General features: G+C 50.0%; 1 protein-coding gene across 3 annotated transcripts in view; it reads right to left on the reverse strand.

The window, feature by feature from the left end:
* Nucleotides 1-3,575: 3,575 nt before the first annotated feature.
* The window catches only part of GMPR (guanosine monophosphate reductase), a 49,695-nt gene continuing 34,732 nt past the window's right edge, over nt 3,576-18,538 (reverse strand). For all 3 annotated transcript variants that reach the window (XM_005434908.4, XM_055705412.1, XM_027799160.2), the window contains exon 9: nt 3,576-9,259. In XM_005434908.4, the coding sequence (XP_005434965.1) occupies nt 9,079-9,259 (181 nt within the window). In that variant the 3' untranslated portion in view covers nt 3,576-9,078. The remainder of the gene's footprint in view (nt 9,260-18,538) is intronic.

Raw genomic sequence — 18,538 nt, forward strand, 5'->3', positions numbered from 1 at the left:
CACATCACAGGGAATTTGAGTTTGATGTCACTTACCTCGAGTCCTCTGGTCGAGACCCACATCGGAGTCACCGCTGACCTATTTTACCATTTCGTACGTTGCCCTGGGGCTTGCTTTCCCTCAGAGACACAGACCTCGGGAGGAGGGGACACACACACGTTCCTCTTTTTTATTCCTTTAATTCCTTCGTTCCATTGTCGCTTTGTTCGACCTGTCGTTCCCGTCATTTTCTCAGCATGGGGAAGTGACATCACTACTCTCTTTTCCCTTAAGTCAAGGAACATTTAGAAACCTTTCACACCTTTTACTCAGGGATGGGGCTGGCATATGTGTGGTACACTGATGTGACCAGAAGCAGCACTTTTACTGCTCCGGAGTAGGGATGTACAATGTTCGTGTCAAGTTTGGATTTCCTGCATCTCATCGTTTAAACTTTGTAGATCTCACGTAGATTGCAATACAAAAGCAGCAGGCTCAGTGTGAACCGTAGCTGTTGGTTATCACGAAAATTCACTCTCTGCAGAGATTTACTTTACTTTGAAGTGTGTTGCCAATAGTAAAAAAAGGAAACGGTGGAATTCTGTTAGTACTTGCAACTGCTAAAAACAAAAACCAACCTGGATCAAGGAGAGCGAATCCTCAGTATTTTCATAAACACTAATGGTGTTATGTCAAAGAGGGGCTCTTGGCGCAGTGCTCTGCGTGCCCTGGGACCCGGCTCTGCAAACACTTACACGCTTGCTCGGGGGAGGTCGGCTGGCCAGCAAGGGCTGCTCGGGCGCTTGCCCTGCAGCACGTGTGTAAATCGTTGTGAAACTGAAGCTTGGTTCAGGCAGGGCCAGATGTGACCTTAATCGGGCAGCTGGAAAAATCTTGGGATTCATCCAGGTTTGCCAGGTGGGCAGGAGGGATTTGGCCCGTTGAAATGTTTCTGCTGTCCCAGGAACTTTCACGAACGGCAAACCTGGACGTGAACTCGTACACATAATTTTCATGTCTTTCCTCCCCATCATCACAGGTAACAGCAGAGTCCGCTCCGGGCTCTGGCCAGTGCTGATGTGAAAGGCAAGGGGGGTGAACGCACCGCCAGAGTGCAGGCAGTAATTTCCTTTCCTCTGGTTTATCCAGCCCTCCCACCCCACCAAATCCTGCAATATGCCGCAGAATGAGAATTTGCTGATGCAGATACGCAGACGTGCACACACACACACCCCCAGACAGAAGTGTCTGTTTGCACACGAATAAATACGTGTGAATTTTTTTTACGCGTACGCCTACATGTCCACTTGATTCCCTGTCCTGAGGACAGCCTTGCTTTGTGTCGATAGGGAAATTCCAAACGCGTTGCACACCTCTACTCCAGAGTTCAATTTCTTTTACATAGACGACCTCGCTTCAGATGTGTTACCTTTACTGATAGGATCTTTTCTTGTAGCACTATACCTTGTGGGAATATTTTTTGATGTAAACCTAATTTGAGAAGCTTATTAAAAATAGAAACTTTTTTTGAAGCACTCACATTGAGGAGTACAGGTAATGTTTTAAAAAATTGCACAAAAGAAAAATGAATGTTGGAATGATTAATTCAGTGTTTGAAAAAGAGATGGCTCTGTTTGAACAGTGAGTTTCATACCTTGTTTGTAAAAAAAAAAAAAGTTTTTAAATACAAAAGCAGAGAAAGGTTGAAAGTTACATGTTTTTTGTATATAGAAAATGTCATGTCTAGATGATCTGATTTGTATTGGCTTTGGCCAGGAAGAATTATTACTTAAAAGGCTCTTAAAGAACAACTGTGCTTAATTTTCTGTTCGTATTACATGGGTCCCGTTTCTGGGGAATGGAGTCACGCTTCACACTGTTTATTCCTGTGCTGAAAACACACCTTGGAGCAGCAATTCTCGAGTGCAGCTACCGGGCACTTCAGAGGGTGGCTGCGGTGCAAACCTGGAGCTTTGCTCTCCAGCTCCACTTTGGCTTTAAGTCTCTCCCGCCCGCGCTGAGGGAGCTGCTGGCAGCGCAGGGCACGGCTGGCTCCGAGGGAGGCCTCGGCTGTGCCCTTCGCGGCCGCCCCGGTGCCCGAGCCCTGCCGGGGATGGGGCTGGCAGCGCCGCAGCAGCCGCCCCGCGCCGAAGCCGCTGCTGGCCGAGCGCGACCTGCTTGGTTCCTGCCCGAAGCCTTTCGGCCCCCGATTTTCCTCTCCCTGGGATGCTGCTCCGTGTTTTTTCAGCACTTCCTGTTGCAGACGAAACCCAAAGAGTATAACCCTGAGCAAGAAGTGCTTGTAACAAGGGATCCAGGCCCAGCGCTAGCAGCAGCGATACCCGCGGTGAGCCGGCCGTCCCCACACGGCTCTCAGGGCCGCGGCGCAGCCTGGCACACCAAGCGCGGTTCCAGTCGTGGTCTTGACTGATGGCGAGACCGGTCTTTTTCAGAAGCCAAAAGGAGAGGATCCCGAAGCAGTTTCTGAGGAGAGGGTCCTTCTCCTGTCCAAAGATTGAGCTGGGCAGCTGGGAGTGGGCGGCAGGGCCGAGTAGGTGAAGTCTGGGGCTGCGCCCGTCCCCTCCCCAGAGGTCGCGCAGGCTCGGGCTCCCGCGGGCACAGGGGGCAGAAGTACTCGCCCTGGCCAGGCGGCCCCCCCAGCACTCAGAAAACCAGCCCCAGTTGTGTTACGATGAAGTGCTTTCAGCCAACAGGTAGTATTTATACAATAACAGTCTCTAAGGTTTCTGTAGTTGTTTTTTGGGTTTTTTTTTCCTTGTCGCTAGCTGAAAGGACTTAAGTCTTCCACTGAGGATTTTATGGAGGCTTCATCCAAGGTTGTTTCTTTTCTGTTCGTTCCTATTTTGAGCAGTCAAAGCTCCTGTGCCCTTTCCCTCGACCACGCAGTAGGTGTGCATTGGAAGTGGTGTTTGCGGCGAGTTAAGTCACCCGTTGAAGCTGTCGTTGCTGTACTACGGGAATGCTGATGCGCAGAAACCCTGGGGCACGGGGCCGTGGGGGACCACCGGCCCCCCGGGCAGCGCCCGCTGCCCCCACACAGTGGCCGGCCGGGGCCTCCCACCCTGGCGTTGGCTCGAACAGTCCAGGGCGCGCGTGCCACCCCTCTGAACGGGCGCTGCGGAACGCCGGGCCGCCAGTCGGGTGCGGGTCCGTGTAGCCGAGGGCAAAACGGGGCCAGGGGTGGCTGCGGGTGGCTTGGTCTGCGTCTGCTGTCTGGCCATGGGGCCGGCCGCTTCGCCAAGTGACTAATCCGGTAAGGCATAGATACGGCTCTTCACGACAGTCAGCTAACGTTGAAACTCACTAATGTATGTATTTGCTCTTTTTTTTTTTTTTTTTTTTTTTTTTTTGAATAATATATTAACTTGTTGAACACTGTTCTTTTTGCAGTGTTACAAAAAAAAAAAGGGGGGGCGGGGAGGGGGATTTCCCAACCTTTTTTCAGTTTCGGGTGAGCTACTGAAAATCGTTTTGTACTAGCTATGTCACCGCTCCCGGCAGCCGGCAGCGGCGCTTGGCCGCGCTGGGGTAAGTTTCAGCCATTCTACAGCAGTAGTTTTTAAGGTTTTTGTTGGTTCTTTTTTAATTTTATTTTTAAATCGGCTGGTATTACTAATGAGGGTTGTTGCAAATCACACTTCCAGTGTAGTTCCTGGTGTAGGCCCAGTAAAAGGGATATCGCAGCTTTGTGTTGGGGAGAAATTGAGCTGACATGGCCAGTACAAAGGAGAAATAGGGAGGGAATAACGTTTTGCACCTTATTGAAAAGAGGAGAAGATTTTAAGTGCATACAGACATAGTTAAGAGCTTTTATTGTGACAGGAGAACTTTTTTCCATATGCGTGCATACTCTCTGTAATTCCAGTGTAAAATATTGTACTTGCACTAGCTTTTTTAAAACAAATATTAAAAAAAATGGAAGAATTCATATTCTATTTTCTAATGGTGGTGTGTCTATTTGTAGGATACACTCGCGTCTGTTTATTGAATTTTATGGTCCCTTTCTTTGATGGTGCTTGCAGGTTTTCTAGGTAGAAATTATTTCATTATTATAATAAAACAATGTTTGATTCAAAATTTGAACAAAATTGTTTTAAAGAAATTGTCTGTATACCAGTACAAGTTTATTGTTTCAGTATACTCGTACTAATAAAATAACAGTGCCAATTGCAGACGCGTGTTTCGTCTTTGTGAGTTATGACTGAACGGGAACGAGCTTTCCTAGGGATGTAATTTGCCCAATTTAATTTCCTCCCTCCCCTGGCAACGCGTTGGAGAGCGTTTGCTTTTGATTGTGACAACGCAGAAACGCGCATGTACCCAAGTGTGGCCATAAAACTGTCTCCAGACCGTCAGAGTGAAGTTCTTTATTGCGTAACAAAAACCTTTCTATTTGCAACTTTCCAACATTTGAAACGATGGTGCCATGCGGGCCGGAGGCGTCGGGCACACGCAGCTGCCACAGGGCAGGGACGCAGCGAATGCTCATCAGCTTTTTGGCCGATGACATAGAAGCGCTTCACAGTTATCGCAGGCAACACCAACGAGGTTTGGACTCTGATTTATTTATTTATGTATGAAAACGTCAACCAGTAAACATTCTGTCAAGGAAATGCCGGGGAGGGCTCACTTGAACATCTGCATGACCACAGGTGAAGCGAAGGCTGCAGGGGGGGTGGTCCACACTGTGTTGGGGGGTGCGGAGCTGTGCCAGCATCTAACCAGGACACGGCTGGGCCCCTCCGCCCCGCCGGGCAGCTCCCAGCCGGCAGCAAAGGGCCCGCTCCTGCGCGCCGGCTCTGGCTGCTGCAGAAGGCAAACTGCTGGCCTTGGGCCTCGGGGGTTTTTTATTATTATTTTCTACACAAGGAAGGCCAAACATGGGGATATAAAAGCCCTCCTGGCTCCAACAAAGAACTTTTGGTAGAAAACATACTGGCGACTAACGCAACATCCCTGGGGTGGAGGGGTGGGAGGCGGTGGTGGACAGACGCGGTGCCTACCCTGGCAGAAAGCTGTAGCACCAAGGCTGTTCCAGCAGCGCAGCTCGGGTGTAAGCTAGGGCGTGCTCGGTTCAGGAACGGCTCCAAGCTCTCATCACGCCCCTGACTGAAGAACACCGGCCCCTGGCCCGGCGCGGCGGGGCTTGGCTAATGGCTGCTGTGTGTCTTGCTCGCCCCCATCCCTCCTCCCCTCACTATTGACCAGCTGGGAGAAGATACAGGCACACTTTGTATGGGAAAAGCTCCTCCAAATAGAAGCGGAGGCCCCTCCTGCCCCTGCTTACAACTCTTCACGGGGTGGCCCCCTCCTACATTCAGCCCCCCATGCCCTAAGGGGAGAAGAAAGCTGTGCGGAGGCGCTGCACAGAGGCACACAGCCAAAGCCCCTGGCCCACGGCTGGCGGGGCTGTGAGCAGCGGGGGAGGCGCACAGCCCCTGGGTGGGTGCACTTGTTCCTTTCAGAGAACGGAGACCTGTGTGGCTTGTTTTGCATCTGGCAGGACGCTGGCTGAAGGCCCACACTCCTCTAACAGGCTGGCCTGATGCCCACGAGGGCTCTACGCGTGCGCTCCTCACAGTCACCACGCAGTCACTCGGCCGTAAGCCAGGACCTTCGTCCCCAAGTAGAGCTCAGGTAAGCTGGGCTGCGTGGGCAGGAGGGCCAGCCTGCCCCTCCACCAACCACGCCGCTTCGAGGTGACTCCAGAATGTGACTGGGGTGACGGGGACACTGTGGGTCCTTACGGTGCCAGAAGCCAGAGCTGGACACGCTCAGCAGGGGTTGCTTTAATGACGTAATGCTGCCCTTCTCAGCATCCCTGCCTGTAGGTCTTTGGTATGTTAAACTAAATCACTGCGGAACCTCAGCGTTGCTCTTGGGTGCCCAAGTGAAGAATTGCCAGGCTGGGGGAAGCGGGCATGACCTTGGCCTCCAGGGCAGGCTGTCACACTCACAGCGTTCCTCTAGACAGGATGGGACCGGGGTGGTAGGGTTAAAGAAGACCTGGTTATGCAGAATCACTCAACACTTAAGAACTTACAGATTTCATTTCCCCCAGAAGGACACCAAGTAACGGAGCACCTGGTTAAAATGTGCAGGTGAGGTAGAGCCACAAATGGCATGTGGCGTTTGTCGGTGGCTGTGGTCTCTGCTCAGCCCACCCTGCGAGGCACAGCGCGCCCTCAGCTCCCGCTCTGCCCGTTCCTTGTGAGAGCAGCAGCGGGCTTGAGCAGGGCACAGCACCTGGGGCTGCGTGAAGGTAAGGGCAACTACTACAGCACGGGGCTGGGTATTAAAGGAGGGCTCAAACTCCTCTTTTTTCCATTTTCCTGCCTGCCTGAGAGCTAGACAGTGTCAGTGGTGAGCACTGACATAGTTGAGGGTTATCCCTGAACAAAACTCACAACGCTGGGTGAGATGCAGACATGCCACCAGTGCTGCCCTTCTGCAGCCCATTTCTCTCTCCTGTTCGCTTTCAGAGACAAGGAGAAAATTAAATAGAAAGGAAACATGCTGCTTATCAAAATGATAGTAAAAGCCACTATCTAGAAAACCAAATGCCCTAAGTCAAAGCTTAATCGGTAACTATTCTTCGTGTCAATGTCATTCACAGCCTAGAGAACTCAGGGGGACAACTCACCATTAGCCTATCCCCGTCCTTTCCTACTAGTCACTGGTCGGTCAGAGGTACGTGCGGAAGGGGAAGGAAAGCGGGTGCAAGAGTGGCCACGCTCACCACACCTGCGGAGAGGCAGCCTCCCCTCGCCCCAGCACCTGCCCTTTGGAAAAGAAACTATTCCGAAGGCATTTCATGAAGCTGCTCTGTTCAGTGTGCGTGCGATCTTTTAAAAAAATGTTTACAAATATATATATATATATATTTATATGTATATGTTTCTTAAATTCCATTTAGAAATGTAGCTAAAAAAAGTAGAAAAGCGCTAGCGGGAGTGGGCGTGAGACCAGCAGGCCGCTGCCCTTCCCACGCATGAAGGCACGAGCATGGAGACACACCTGTGGTCAGGCCTGCGCCGCGATGGTCCAACCCCACTCCTGACGGAGGTGTTCCTTTGCCTTCGTCCCCCGCCCTTCCCAGCATGTGAATAAAGGAACAGTGACCACCCAGAGCCGTGCTGATCACAGCAGCAGTACTGCCTGTACCCTGGGAAGCGCAGGGAAGCGCAGTATGTGGCACACGGTGGGGGTTGTGGGAAAGAAGCCTGGCATCTTCTGAACGTGATGCTCCCAGGCTGGAGGGAACAGAGATCAGGTCCTTCACGACACAGGGCCTGCTTCTCCTCCACGTTCAGGTTCCTTTACAATATGTGGGCAGGACAGACGGTCCTTAAAGCCAGCACAGGCATAACCTGTGCTCACGTTAAGGCCCTTATTCACCTCCGAAGCAGAGGAAGGAGTTACACCACAAGAATTACGTCCTACATGTTAGGTGGAAGACATGTAAAAACCCAGGGTATTTAGGAGATATTCTGTGCTTTTTCTAATGTGCACAACCCACTGCAGAATCCCCAGGGATCAGCTTATGGCCTTGATTTGCTCTTCACTGTGGTCAGTTGTACCAATCCTTGTGCATGGCTTTTTGAGCAGTCCAGCATATGAGTTTAATTCTAGAGTTTCTCTTTGCTATTCCTCTTTCTACAGATCACTCCTTTCCTTTCCAAAGGAAGCCTGCCTCTTTCCACAGATGTCTACAGGAGGAGAAAGCAAGAGTCTGAAGTACTGGAGTACCATCAGCTGTATTACAATCCGAGCAGCACTTTAAAGTAAGTGGCCAAGCATTATTAATTCATTGGTGCTCACTTTCCCATCATTTATCGTAACGAGCTAGTGTGGTATTCACATGGATGCAATGTGTATTTCCAAAGAAATTTCATTGTGATTTAACAATTAATTAGTGGGACATTACACTTTATTAAAGTGTTACCCAGAGTCTTAAACATTCATTACTGCCTTTAGAGCAAATGCTTTAACTCCATCTCTGCCTACCAGCCTCCTGCAATCAGGCTACTCTGCCAAAGCACTCTTCCGCTTTTCATGGTGTCAGAGACTGCCAAGGAGCGGTACCAAATGACCAAAAGTGAATCTGATCCCTCCGGCCTCATCCACCTGGCCACAGACAACGCACAGCACAGCATTTTTACATGTTTGCTAAATGGGTATCAACAGGAAAGGGGACAGAGAGGGCTGCAGAGAAACCCCTCCTTGGTGGGGTTACTGTTGCTGAGTTTCAGTGTCTTAGAGATCTGTTCACAGAGAGCAGGCAAAAGCAGGAACCCAGGGAATTCAGTAACTGCATGCACGGATAAGCAGGCAAGCGCTGAGATGTTTTCTCCTGAATGATCCCCACAGATGGGGGTAGGGGGACAGCACGGGTTTGCTACATTCAGTGCCGGCTGCTCTGAAAAGGGAAGTCCCCCCTTGGATAGGGAGATTGAAGTAAGAATGGCAGTACCAGCCCTGTGAACTGAGAGTGAGAGATCCGGCGCGTTTCTCATCCCAGCCACCAGCAGCCAGGCCTCATGCACCATCCACCTCTGGCGCTCTGCAGGCTGGCAGCCGTGCCACAAACATCCATTCTTTTGCCAGAACAAAGATAAAGAGAATTTGATTTTTGATTTCTCCATGCAATTGCTTGCACATTTTTCTCTCCCAGCCTGTAATTTCTGGAGGGGGCGCTGCCAGAAGCAGTGGCAGCTAGCAGGCCACCCTTAGAAAAGGGGATGCATGTATGTATGCAGGAGTAACAGCCATGTCTGCAAGCCAGTTCCTTGTTAATTGAGGTTCAGCGGCTATTTATCAGAGGGGGGGAAAACAGGTGAAGAAATGTTGATTAAAAAATAAAAAAGGCACAACAATGAAACATGAGGCTGTTGCATTTTGAACCAACAGCGCTGTGTTAATAGCACAACCTTCCTCTTCCAGATCTCAGCCACAGGCCCTCACGCCGTCCTGAGAGAGGAGAGTTTGCCACTAACACAGTATGGAGGAGAAAGCAAAAACCAGCAGCCCTTCCTGCTCCTCGCCCCCACCCCTCGCTCTCAGCCCCCCAGTCCTGGGCTAAGAGAAGACCTGGCTGTGCTGCTGGGTGACCCGGATAAACGTCGTCCTCCTGCTCAGTTCCTTGAGTTTGGCAGCTCCCACATAGGTGCAGGTGGAGCGCAGCCCTCCGAGGATGTCCAGGATGGTGAGTTCCACGTCCCCTCTGTACGGTACCTCCACAGTTCTGCCCTCCGAAGCCCTGGAGAAGACAGCAGTTACTGCATTTATGTCTAGATGCAAAACATAGTAGCGTTTACTGGAGTAATGTGGAGCTTAATGCTCTGCATGTTGCAGTTCACAAACCTTGCCCCAGCTTTTTCTTGCTTGTGTGCCTATTGCTACCTGGTGCTCGCAAGCACTGAAATGCCTCAACTCCAGTCACCTCCAATACTGGGAAGTAGAAGCAGACCAGTCTCGTAGATGCCCCAGTATCCCACGAGTGTATTTACAGATCTGCCCCTTCCTCCCCTCCACCATCTGCCTACAAGCAGGTGAAGCTGACGGGTTTATTGACAGGTCAATTTAACCTTGAGAGCTGCAAACTTTAAAGCAGAAGGAACGTCCAGGCTCAGTCAGCTTACAGAAGGGTTGGAGGGGGTTCTGAGCAAGCACCGCTCAGCACAGCTCGGCAGAGGCTTCACAGCCCCTGGGCGCTGTCCCACATCGCTGACCAGACACAGATGGAAATGCTCTGGCTGCCTCCTACCAGTCTCGTTCTCCAGAGCCCACGGAGAAGGAGTGGGAAACCTGCTACGGAAACCTGCTACGGAAACCTGCTACGGAGCTGTCCCCTGAAGCCAAAAGGTGAGCACAGTTCAGAGCCAGGCAAAAAGGCCAGAAAAAATGGCAGTGCTGTGAATACTACGTACAGCCGCACGCAGCACTGACCCGCACTGTTCCCAAAAGCACATGTGAAGAATTACACGGTGGAAGAATCCAGGCAAATAACTAACTTTCCTCTTCGGCCTTCTCCAGCCTCGTGCTCAGCAGTTCCTCCTGCAGCAGAGTTCCCCAGTACCAGCTGACCTCCCCAGGCTTCAGAGCAAGCTTGTTCTGCACAGCACGCTAGCTCCTTTGGGAAGGCAGGCCTCGGGAAGGGAGGTCTGAACACATGTGGAGGGGAGAGGGGATTGCTCTCCTTTTCCCCTACAAAATGGAGGCAGACATCGCAGCAGGGACCTATCGTTGTAAATGTGTCTTTATTTACTTGGCCCTTAAACAAGTTGTCTAGGGGATAGTGCAAGAAAGAAAGGGCCCGTCTGTTCGGAGCCTGCATTTGCAAATCATTAACAACAGCACCAGCAGCTGTGTGGAGGTACTTCACCGTAAGCCTGGCCGTATTTCATCCTGTTAGTTTAAATGTGAGGTCAAAGACCAAGGGAGATAATAAAGGGGAAGTGTTAATACGCCATGTGAGTAAGGAACCATGATTAATCTCCCTACCTCTGATGAGTAATTGACTCTTTCTTGAAACTCCTAAATAAAACACTGTAATAAACGGTCAATGTATGTACCGCTGCCATCTAGCAGACTGCACGGGGCTCAGAGGTCTGCTGTAGGGTCTGTGCTGCTGGGAGCTCACAGGCTTTTATTTTCCTGCCTGCAGGAAGAGAAGGCCTGGCCCACAAAATGAAACAAAACTAGTCACCCTACCATTCTGCAGAATGGGTTCCAGCCATGCCCACCCCTTCCAGTCAAAGTTAGGAGAATCAGCCCAGGCTCCAGGGAGCTTCCCGCGAGACTGGCAGAGACAGTGCACTATGGCTGGGATTTGGGGAAACCGGTGTGAATTTCACCTACCAGATCCTGCCATCTGAAGAGCTCTGCATGCTGTACTGGGCAAGAAATGCAGGGTTTACTGCATTCATGCATGACTGCCCTTTCAGTTCATGCATGAGAGTCCGAATTATTTATGCATGAATGCCCCATCAGTTCGAAGGCGAACGCCCTGTTAATTCAGCCCGAGCATGAGTGGGGCAGAAGCTGCAGGGGTTTGATAGCACAGAGACAACTGCAAACAAGGGCAGCCCCAGTTACAGTGGTTCAACAGACCTCCAGAGATGGGAACATCGCTCCCAAGAGCGTGAACACTTGGCGGTCCTATTTTTCAGAGCAAAATTACAGAAGTGTGGGACACATGCAACCACTGCCCCTGGGAGATGTCCGTGCAGTGGCTATGGCGGTGTTAGGAAGCTGGAGCTTGCGGGATGCTGCTTTTGGCTTTGGAGACCAAAACCTACAGAAGTGGTGAACACCCTCCATCAGAGCCCCACAGCTCTGACAGCCAGCCAGTTGCTACTGCTCCTCTGCCGAGAAGCTGGTGGCATGTCCTATTGATCAAGGAGTAACCTACAGATAACCATACTGGGGGAAGCATGCGGGAAGAGAGGTGTGAGATTAGCTCCACAGAAAATGTTGAGAGTCCGGTTTCATGTTCATCCTTGGAAAAAAAGTGTCAAAAAGGGTTGAAAATTCTCCTGCTGGGGATAACGGATGTTCCAGAAAGAAAAGGTGGAGTATAGGGTGAAGTGGGACAGAAATCTAGAGCTGTGAGTTAAGCAACTGCAAGCACAGCAAAAAGGCCTGAGCTCAGTTAATGTTACGGCTGTGGAACGTGCCCCAGGAGTGTGTGAACACCATTCCCCACCCCCATTCTGGATGTGTGTGAAGCCCCACAGCTACTGAACTCGTGACCCTATCGGAACCTTCAGCAGTGGTGTTAACTTCTGCTTGTACAATCTTAATCATCGCGCTAAAGCACAATGAATAACTTGGAACTGCCAAGTTCTTGGTTGGTTGTTTTGAGGGGACAAGGCCTAAAATTTGTAGCAAGAATTCAGATGATGATGATGTTCACCTTCAGAGAGGTGAGGGTGGAGTTTGCAATGGGTACATATGCACACTGCTGGGGCTTTCTTGGTTAAGCGTGTTTTGCACAAACGAACTGCTCAGACTGCTGCAGTATTGACCTCCGTGGTCTTGTCCACAGGGGTGAGGGGGTGAAGTCTATATTCAGGTGGTGAGTGTATATTCAGGCTGCGTTAATCTCTAGTCCCCACGGGAAAGGGGCAGAGTTTGTAACAGACAACATATTGCCCAGACCGTGCTGAGGAGTGCCCTGGTTCCCAGGGGGAGTGGGTGGAATTTTAGTAATGCACACGTTGGCGCACCACTGACCACTGTGTCTGTGCCGGGGGTGGGATCTGTGATGGGTATATAACCAAACCGTGACGCTAATCCCCTTTAACATGGGTGTTCATGTTACTAAGTGTACTGTTACAGTATTAATTCCTGCCGCCTGGTCCAAAGGAAGGAAAAGTGGACTCTGTAACTGATGTACATTAAGACTGTGATGATACTAAAAGAGTCGATAATGGATTAACATTCAAAGAGTTCTTTGATATGTGCCTTGCAGAGGTGTGGCGTGCCATATAAGCCATAAATTGCTGGGCTTGCTGCATTCCTGTGAGTGCCAGATTAGTTCATGCACGAGCCCTGAATAAATTAACGCATGAGTGCCCAGCTAATTTATGCATGAATGCCAAATTAATTTTTGCCTAAGCACACAATTAGTTCATGCATGCATGCCCAAATAATTTATGCCCAAGCACGCTGTTAGTACATGCATGAGCACCCAGTTTGTTAGTGCATGAGCACCCAACTGTTGCACATGTGGGTGCTGTGTTGGGCATATACAGTAGTTCGGGTAGCAAGGGCTGCCGGGGTGACCTGTGTAGGAGAAGGCCATCATCTGCTTCATGCCAGGTGCAGAGATGGTCCCACCTAGCTCTGAAAATGGTGTAAGCCACCAAAACTTCAGCCAGGAGAGCACATGACACCTCTGCTCAAGTTTATTTAAGGAACAGCAGCAGCCACTGGGAGAGGAGACACACCTGTGTAGAGGAAGTGCAGAGGAATTATGGAGGAATGAAGCTGGGTTAATTAACACTGATAACATACAGCTGTGGGCTGGCTTCAGGGGCGGTGGGTTGGCTGATGTGGATAAGGTGCAGCTGTGGCTGGTTCCTGCTAAGTAGTTAAACAGCTCTAAGGGGTATGGAGGAGAAGGACCAAAGGAAGAGGAGCATGGGATGAAGAGAGACCTGGAAGAAACAGAAGGAAGAGAGAGTGCCCTGGATGTAGGAGAGACAAGGAGAAGCCCTGGGAGAAGAAGGGGGCCCAGATGAGGAGAGGCTGGCTGGAAGAAGAGCTGGGGTATGGAAAGAATCCTGACACAGCAGAGGTGAGAAGCAGGGTGGATTGGCCTGAAGAGGATGAAGAAACATCAGAGACAGTAGATGAACCGCTGAAACCTTGTGGGGGATTGGTGGCTGTGCTGGGGCAAGGTGTGGGAACTTCTTATTGAATTTAAGCTGGTATGGGATGGTAGAAGCCTTGTTGCAGCCAGCTAGTTTTGATAGTGCTGCAACATACCTGGATGTGCCTGAGGAGACATGCAGCTGGAGATCCACCCTCACAAGGAGGTGCTCCTTGCCAAAGGTGTGCACTCCCAAAGGGACTGTAGTCCCTGCATGACCTATGCCAGAGCAGGGATGGCTGAAAAGGGATTGTGGCCTCCACACAACCCAGGATGGAGAAGGTGTGATAAGAAGGAGTGGCAGACAGAAACTATTACACATGTGACCACAATGTCTTGTGCCACCCCTCTCCTCGCTGAAGGAGCTGGGACAGACTGAGTGACCTGTGGTGAAAGTAAGGGGAGCTGAGACATGGCAGGGCAAAGAGAGGTGGCTGGCTTAAGTGGAGTCTGGAAAAGGGGGAGGAAAGGTGTTTACTTAAATGTTTAATTTTCCAAGGGTGACTAGAAGTTTATATTAGCTGTCAATAAATTAAAACTAAGTTAAAAAAAAATATCCCCAAGTTGAGACTATTTTACCAACAACAAATGCCTGTGCGTGTCTGGTGCTGGATGACCTGGTTTTGGCTGGCACTAATTTTCTCCCTAGTAGCTGGTACAGTGCTGTGTTTTGGATTTTGGCTGAGAGTAATGTTGATGACACTGATGCTTTAGTTGTTGCTAAGCAGTGTTAACACTAAGTCAAGGACTTTCCAGCTTCTTGTACCACCCCACCAACGAGCAGGCTGGGAGGAGACAGCCAGGACAGCTGACCCAAACTGGCCAAGGGGATATTCCATACCGTGTGACACCATGCTCAGTATATAAATTAGGGGAAAAGCTGGTGAGAGGCTGCTGCTTGGGAACTGGCTGGGCATCAGTTGGCAAGTGGTGAGCAACTACATTGTGCCCCACTTGTTTTGTATATTCTAATTATTTTATCATTATTGTTAGTAGTATTTCCCCTTCCTTTTGTGTCCTACTGAACTGTCTTTACCTTGACCCATGTATATTTTTTTTTCTCCTTTATTCTCTCCCCTGCCCACTGTGGGGGCTGGGGGGGAGGTGAGCGAGCAGCTGTGTGGTGTTCAGCTGCCTGCTGGGTTGAACCACGACAGTGCATTACAAAGGGTATCACAAAAGCTGGCACACTTGGCAGTGAGCTGCATAAGCAAGTCAGCAGGAACCACTGAGGGATTTGCAGCTCTGACATCTTCCCCGGAGTTACGACCAGAAACTAACCCTTTCTCGGAAAAGAAAGGTGGACGGAGCAATTGGGATTCCTCAACAGCTGGGAAAGGTGTACTCGGATGCTCTCATCTGCTCATAGAGCAGAGACTGTGTCATTTGCCACTAAATGGTGAATAGAAAGGGAGAAAACTACTTGCTTTAGACTTTTTGCATGGGGTCTGGTCTGCGGTGTGCCCTGTAACTCCTGGCCAACTTAAGCCTGCTGCTTGAGTGGGCACCCTGGCAGGGTGGATGGGGTGAAGCACATGTGATGGTGCTCTGTCAGCCCAGCAAAATGTGGGTCAGGACAAAGGGGTCAGGCTGCTCTGGCATGAGGCAACCTTATGAGTAAAGCATTTAGGAAATGGCAGAAATTTGGGGCTGGTCTTCCAGGCTATCATATGGGATACAGAAAAAGTAAGCGGCAGCCAGCTGCTGGTGCTATTCTGTCTCTGTGGCCCAAATTCCACCCCACAGTTAGTACAAAGGGCCAAACCCCAGCTCAGCAGTAGCTGTGGACTGCTGAGTGAACACAGCAGAACTGCAGCGTTTACACAACCTGTGAAATCTCAAACAGGTCAACAAAACCAAATTGGCTCTAACTGAACGATACTGTGTGTGGTCTCTGTCCCTGTTTGCCTTATTTCTTTTTTCCCACAAAAAATACCTCAATAATTGCCTTTCAGAAATTCCCAGCTCTGATCCATGTTCCTTGTGGAAGGAGGTAAAAATAAACCAATATATAAATGACATAGAAGTAATGAAACTGGCTACACAAATTTCATAAAAAATTAAATGGGATCAACTTGACATATTCATTACAAAACCAACTACTCTCATGACTTTATTCCCTGCTACAGCCATCTCACCTGTCAATTTTCATTTAACTGTTTGCTGGAGGCTCAGGTTCTCCAAACAAAATGTGTAATTTTGAGACTATGAAGTTAAGTGACAAGTAGCCTGATTCTGCAGGGGGCTTAGTGCACACAGAGCTCCCCACTGTTTGAATAAAACATCGTGAGTGTTCAGGCTCTTTTAAAGACAAAACAGCTTATTAGGATCACTGATACAGACCTACACCTGGGCTTTTAAAATGTGTATGAAGAAGCCCCCACTGACTTGACCTGGTTGGGGTACCCAACATTTAAAATGCTGACTTAGTTTTTACTTTGTTAAAATGCTTCTGGTTCAAGGTTGCCATAAGCTAAACTAGTAAGTGACTGAACTTCCTGTACCTTTTCCTGCAGCAGTAATTCAAACCAAAGCCTTGCCCTGTTTCCAGGCACTCCTTCAATGCCCAGCACATTTATGGTGCTGGATAACTAACAGTTGCTATTTTTAAACCACAGTGACACTTGTGCTGAGACAGGCCGTGCAAGACCCAGACCAAGGTTGGTATGGGTAGCAGCTCTGCACTGCAGCTGCAATGTAAACAAGATGAGAATCTGCTCCTTCACAGGTAACAGCCAAGGCTTACAGATTTCATGTTTGGAGCTGTTGTAGCTAGCGGTGGACTGGGGGACTCCTACGTTACCTATTAGTGGCACAAAAAGGCAGTATCTCAACAGAGACTAAAAATTTCAGATTGTGCTTCTGCTCCCTTGTTGCTGAGAAGGCTTCAGACCTTGAGCCCCAGGGTACTCTACAATCGGGATGCAAATCAAAATACAGCTATGGATCAAGCAGGATTTGTGTGGTATTGCCCATAAGGAACTGAAAGGGTCTGTCTAGACTGAGCCAAATACACTGCCTTTCTGTGGCTCCCTTTACCCCTAACAAGGCATAGCATTTGCACTTTATCTCATTTTTAAGGGGGACCAATGTCAATTAATTCTCCTGCTGGTGATAAATTTTGTTGTGAGATCACACCCCCCCCCCCCCCCCCCCCCAACTAGGTGGAGTAGAACTGAACAGCTGCCTTGGTCCTTTGGCCCACTGGTACGGTGAGCTTTCTCAAACTTTCCCTGCAGCCTCTCACCGCTCTGTGGTGGCCAGGCCCTGAATGACTGTGCGGCGCTGAGATCCATGCAGCATGCCTGGGCTGCTCTGTGAGCTCGCAGGGAGCTGCCATTAGCTACATGCCTGAGCAGCGCGAGGCCTTTCCCACACTCCAGCTGACACAAGCACAGGGTAGCAAAGGACAGTGAGTTATCGTATTTCAGATAACAGGTTGCCAGCACTCCTGTGTAACTGGCAGCTGCCACTTCTCAATTATGAGATAATTACTAGTGCTGTCCGCTCAGACCATTTGTTCAGAGGCTTCGATGACAAACAGATTTGCTGGAGGACAAAAGAAGCCCCAAAACTGTACACAGCTTCTGGGAAGCAGCATACAAACACAGAGAGAATCAAAGCTCAGAGGTATGTGGCACATCTTTCTGGTGCATTGTTTCAGCTTGTCTCATATGCGGATGGACCCTTGGGCAGCTTGCTTGTCTGCAAATAAACAGTTGTGCTTGAAAGGAAAAGCGCACTGAACCTGCAGTGCCAAAAGGGCCTTGCAGGTCAGCCAGGTGAAAAGCCAGTCACTTGAGTTCTCACCTGAGCAATCCTCTGGCCACCCTCAGTGTAGCCAGATATCCCGCAGTGTTTTTAACTGCTACACATGCAGCCCTGTATGAGATTTTTTTAAAAAATAAAACATCCCTTGCACATTGACACTGATCTGAACCCCAGAAAGAGCTACACAGGCTCAGGTGAAGTAGGAAGGGTACACTCCAGTCGAGACTGACCTGTATGTCCTCCTCAGGCACAAGGCAAAGATATCCCTGTCCCCTTCTCATCCTATTAGATGCAGAAAAGTCCTGGTTTTAAAAATCTGTCAGGATACATGTTCTCCTCAAACCATAGTATTTGCTGTCTGTTTTTGCTTGTTAAGAAATCTCTTTTTTCCTGCAAAAACAAATGCCCTTGGAACTTGCCAAAACTCATCACAAGCTTTTTTGCCCTTGAAACACTCTCTACTATCAACTCTCATCCCTATGTCCAACTGATCTTTTTCTCTTCAGAAGTCTTCCTCAGATAGTAGTATTGACCCAGACTATGCCTACTAGGCACAGACTATCCGGTAAGCGCAGTGTCTACAAGCTCTCCATTTCCCCATTCTCACACGGGCTTCTCTTTTCATGAGCCTTGGGCTTTCTGCCAGAGCAGGAAAGCCAGTGACTTCATTTGTCTCCAGGTCTCTCCTGCACAATGTCTATCACCAGCCTTCCTTAATCTCCACTATTATTACAGTCTAGGAGCTCATAATAATTTAGTATCTTTATCAATGACACAGGCAGTGGGAAGAGCACCCTCAGCAGGTTTGCAGATGACACCAAGCTGAATGTTGTGGTTGACATGCCCAAGGAGGGATGGGATGCCATCCAGAGGGTCCTGGACAAGCTCAACAAGTGAGCCCCTGTGAACCTCATGAGGCTCAACAAGGCCAAGTGCAAGGTCCTGCACCTGGGCTGGGGCAACCCCCGGTATCGATACAGGCTGGGGGGTGAAGAGGTGGAGAGCAGCCCTGCAGAGAAGGACTGGAGGGTACTGGTGGACGAAAAGCTGGACATGAGCCGGCAATGCGCGCTTGCAGCCCAGCCAGCCACCCGTGTCCTGGGCTGCATCAGCAGCAGCGTGGCCAGCAGGGCGAGGGAGGGGATTGTGCCCCTCTACTCCGCTCGGGTGAGACCCCACCTGGAGTGGCTGCGTCCAGCTCTGACGTCCTCAGCACAGGAAACACACGGACCTGTTGGAGCGGGTCCGGAGGAGGGACCACGGAAATGGCCAGAGGGATGGACACCTCTCCTGTGGGGAAAGGCTGAGAGAGCTGGGGCTGTTCAGCCTGGAGAGGAGAAGGCTCCGGGGAGACCGTACTGCAGCCGTTCAGTACTTAATGGGGCTTGT

The sequence above is a fragment of the Falco cherrug genome, chromosome 3 (genome assembly GCF_023634085.1).
Source record: "Falco cherrug isolate bFalChe1 chromosome 3, bFalChe1.pri, whole genome shotgun sequence".
Lineage (NCBI taxonomy): Eukaryota > Metazoa > Chordata > Aves > Falconiformes > Falconidae > Falco > Falco cherrug.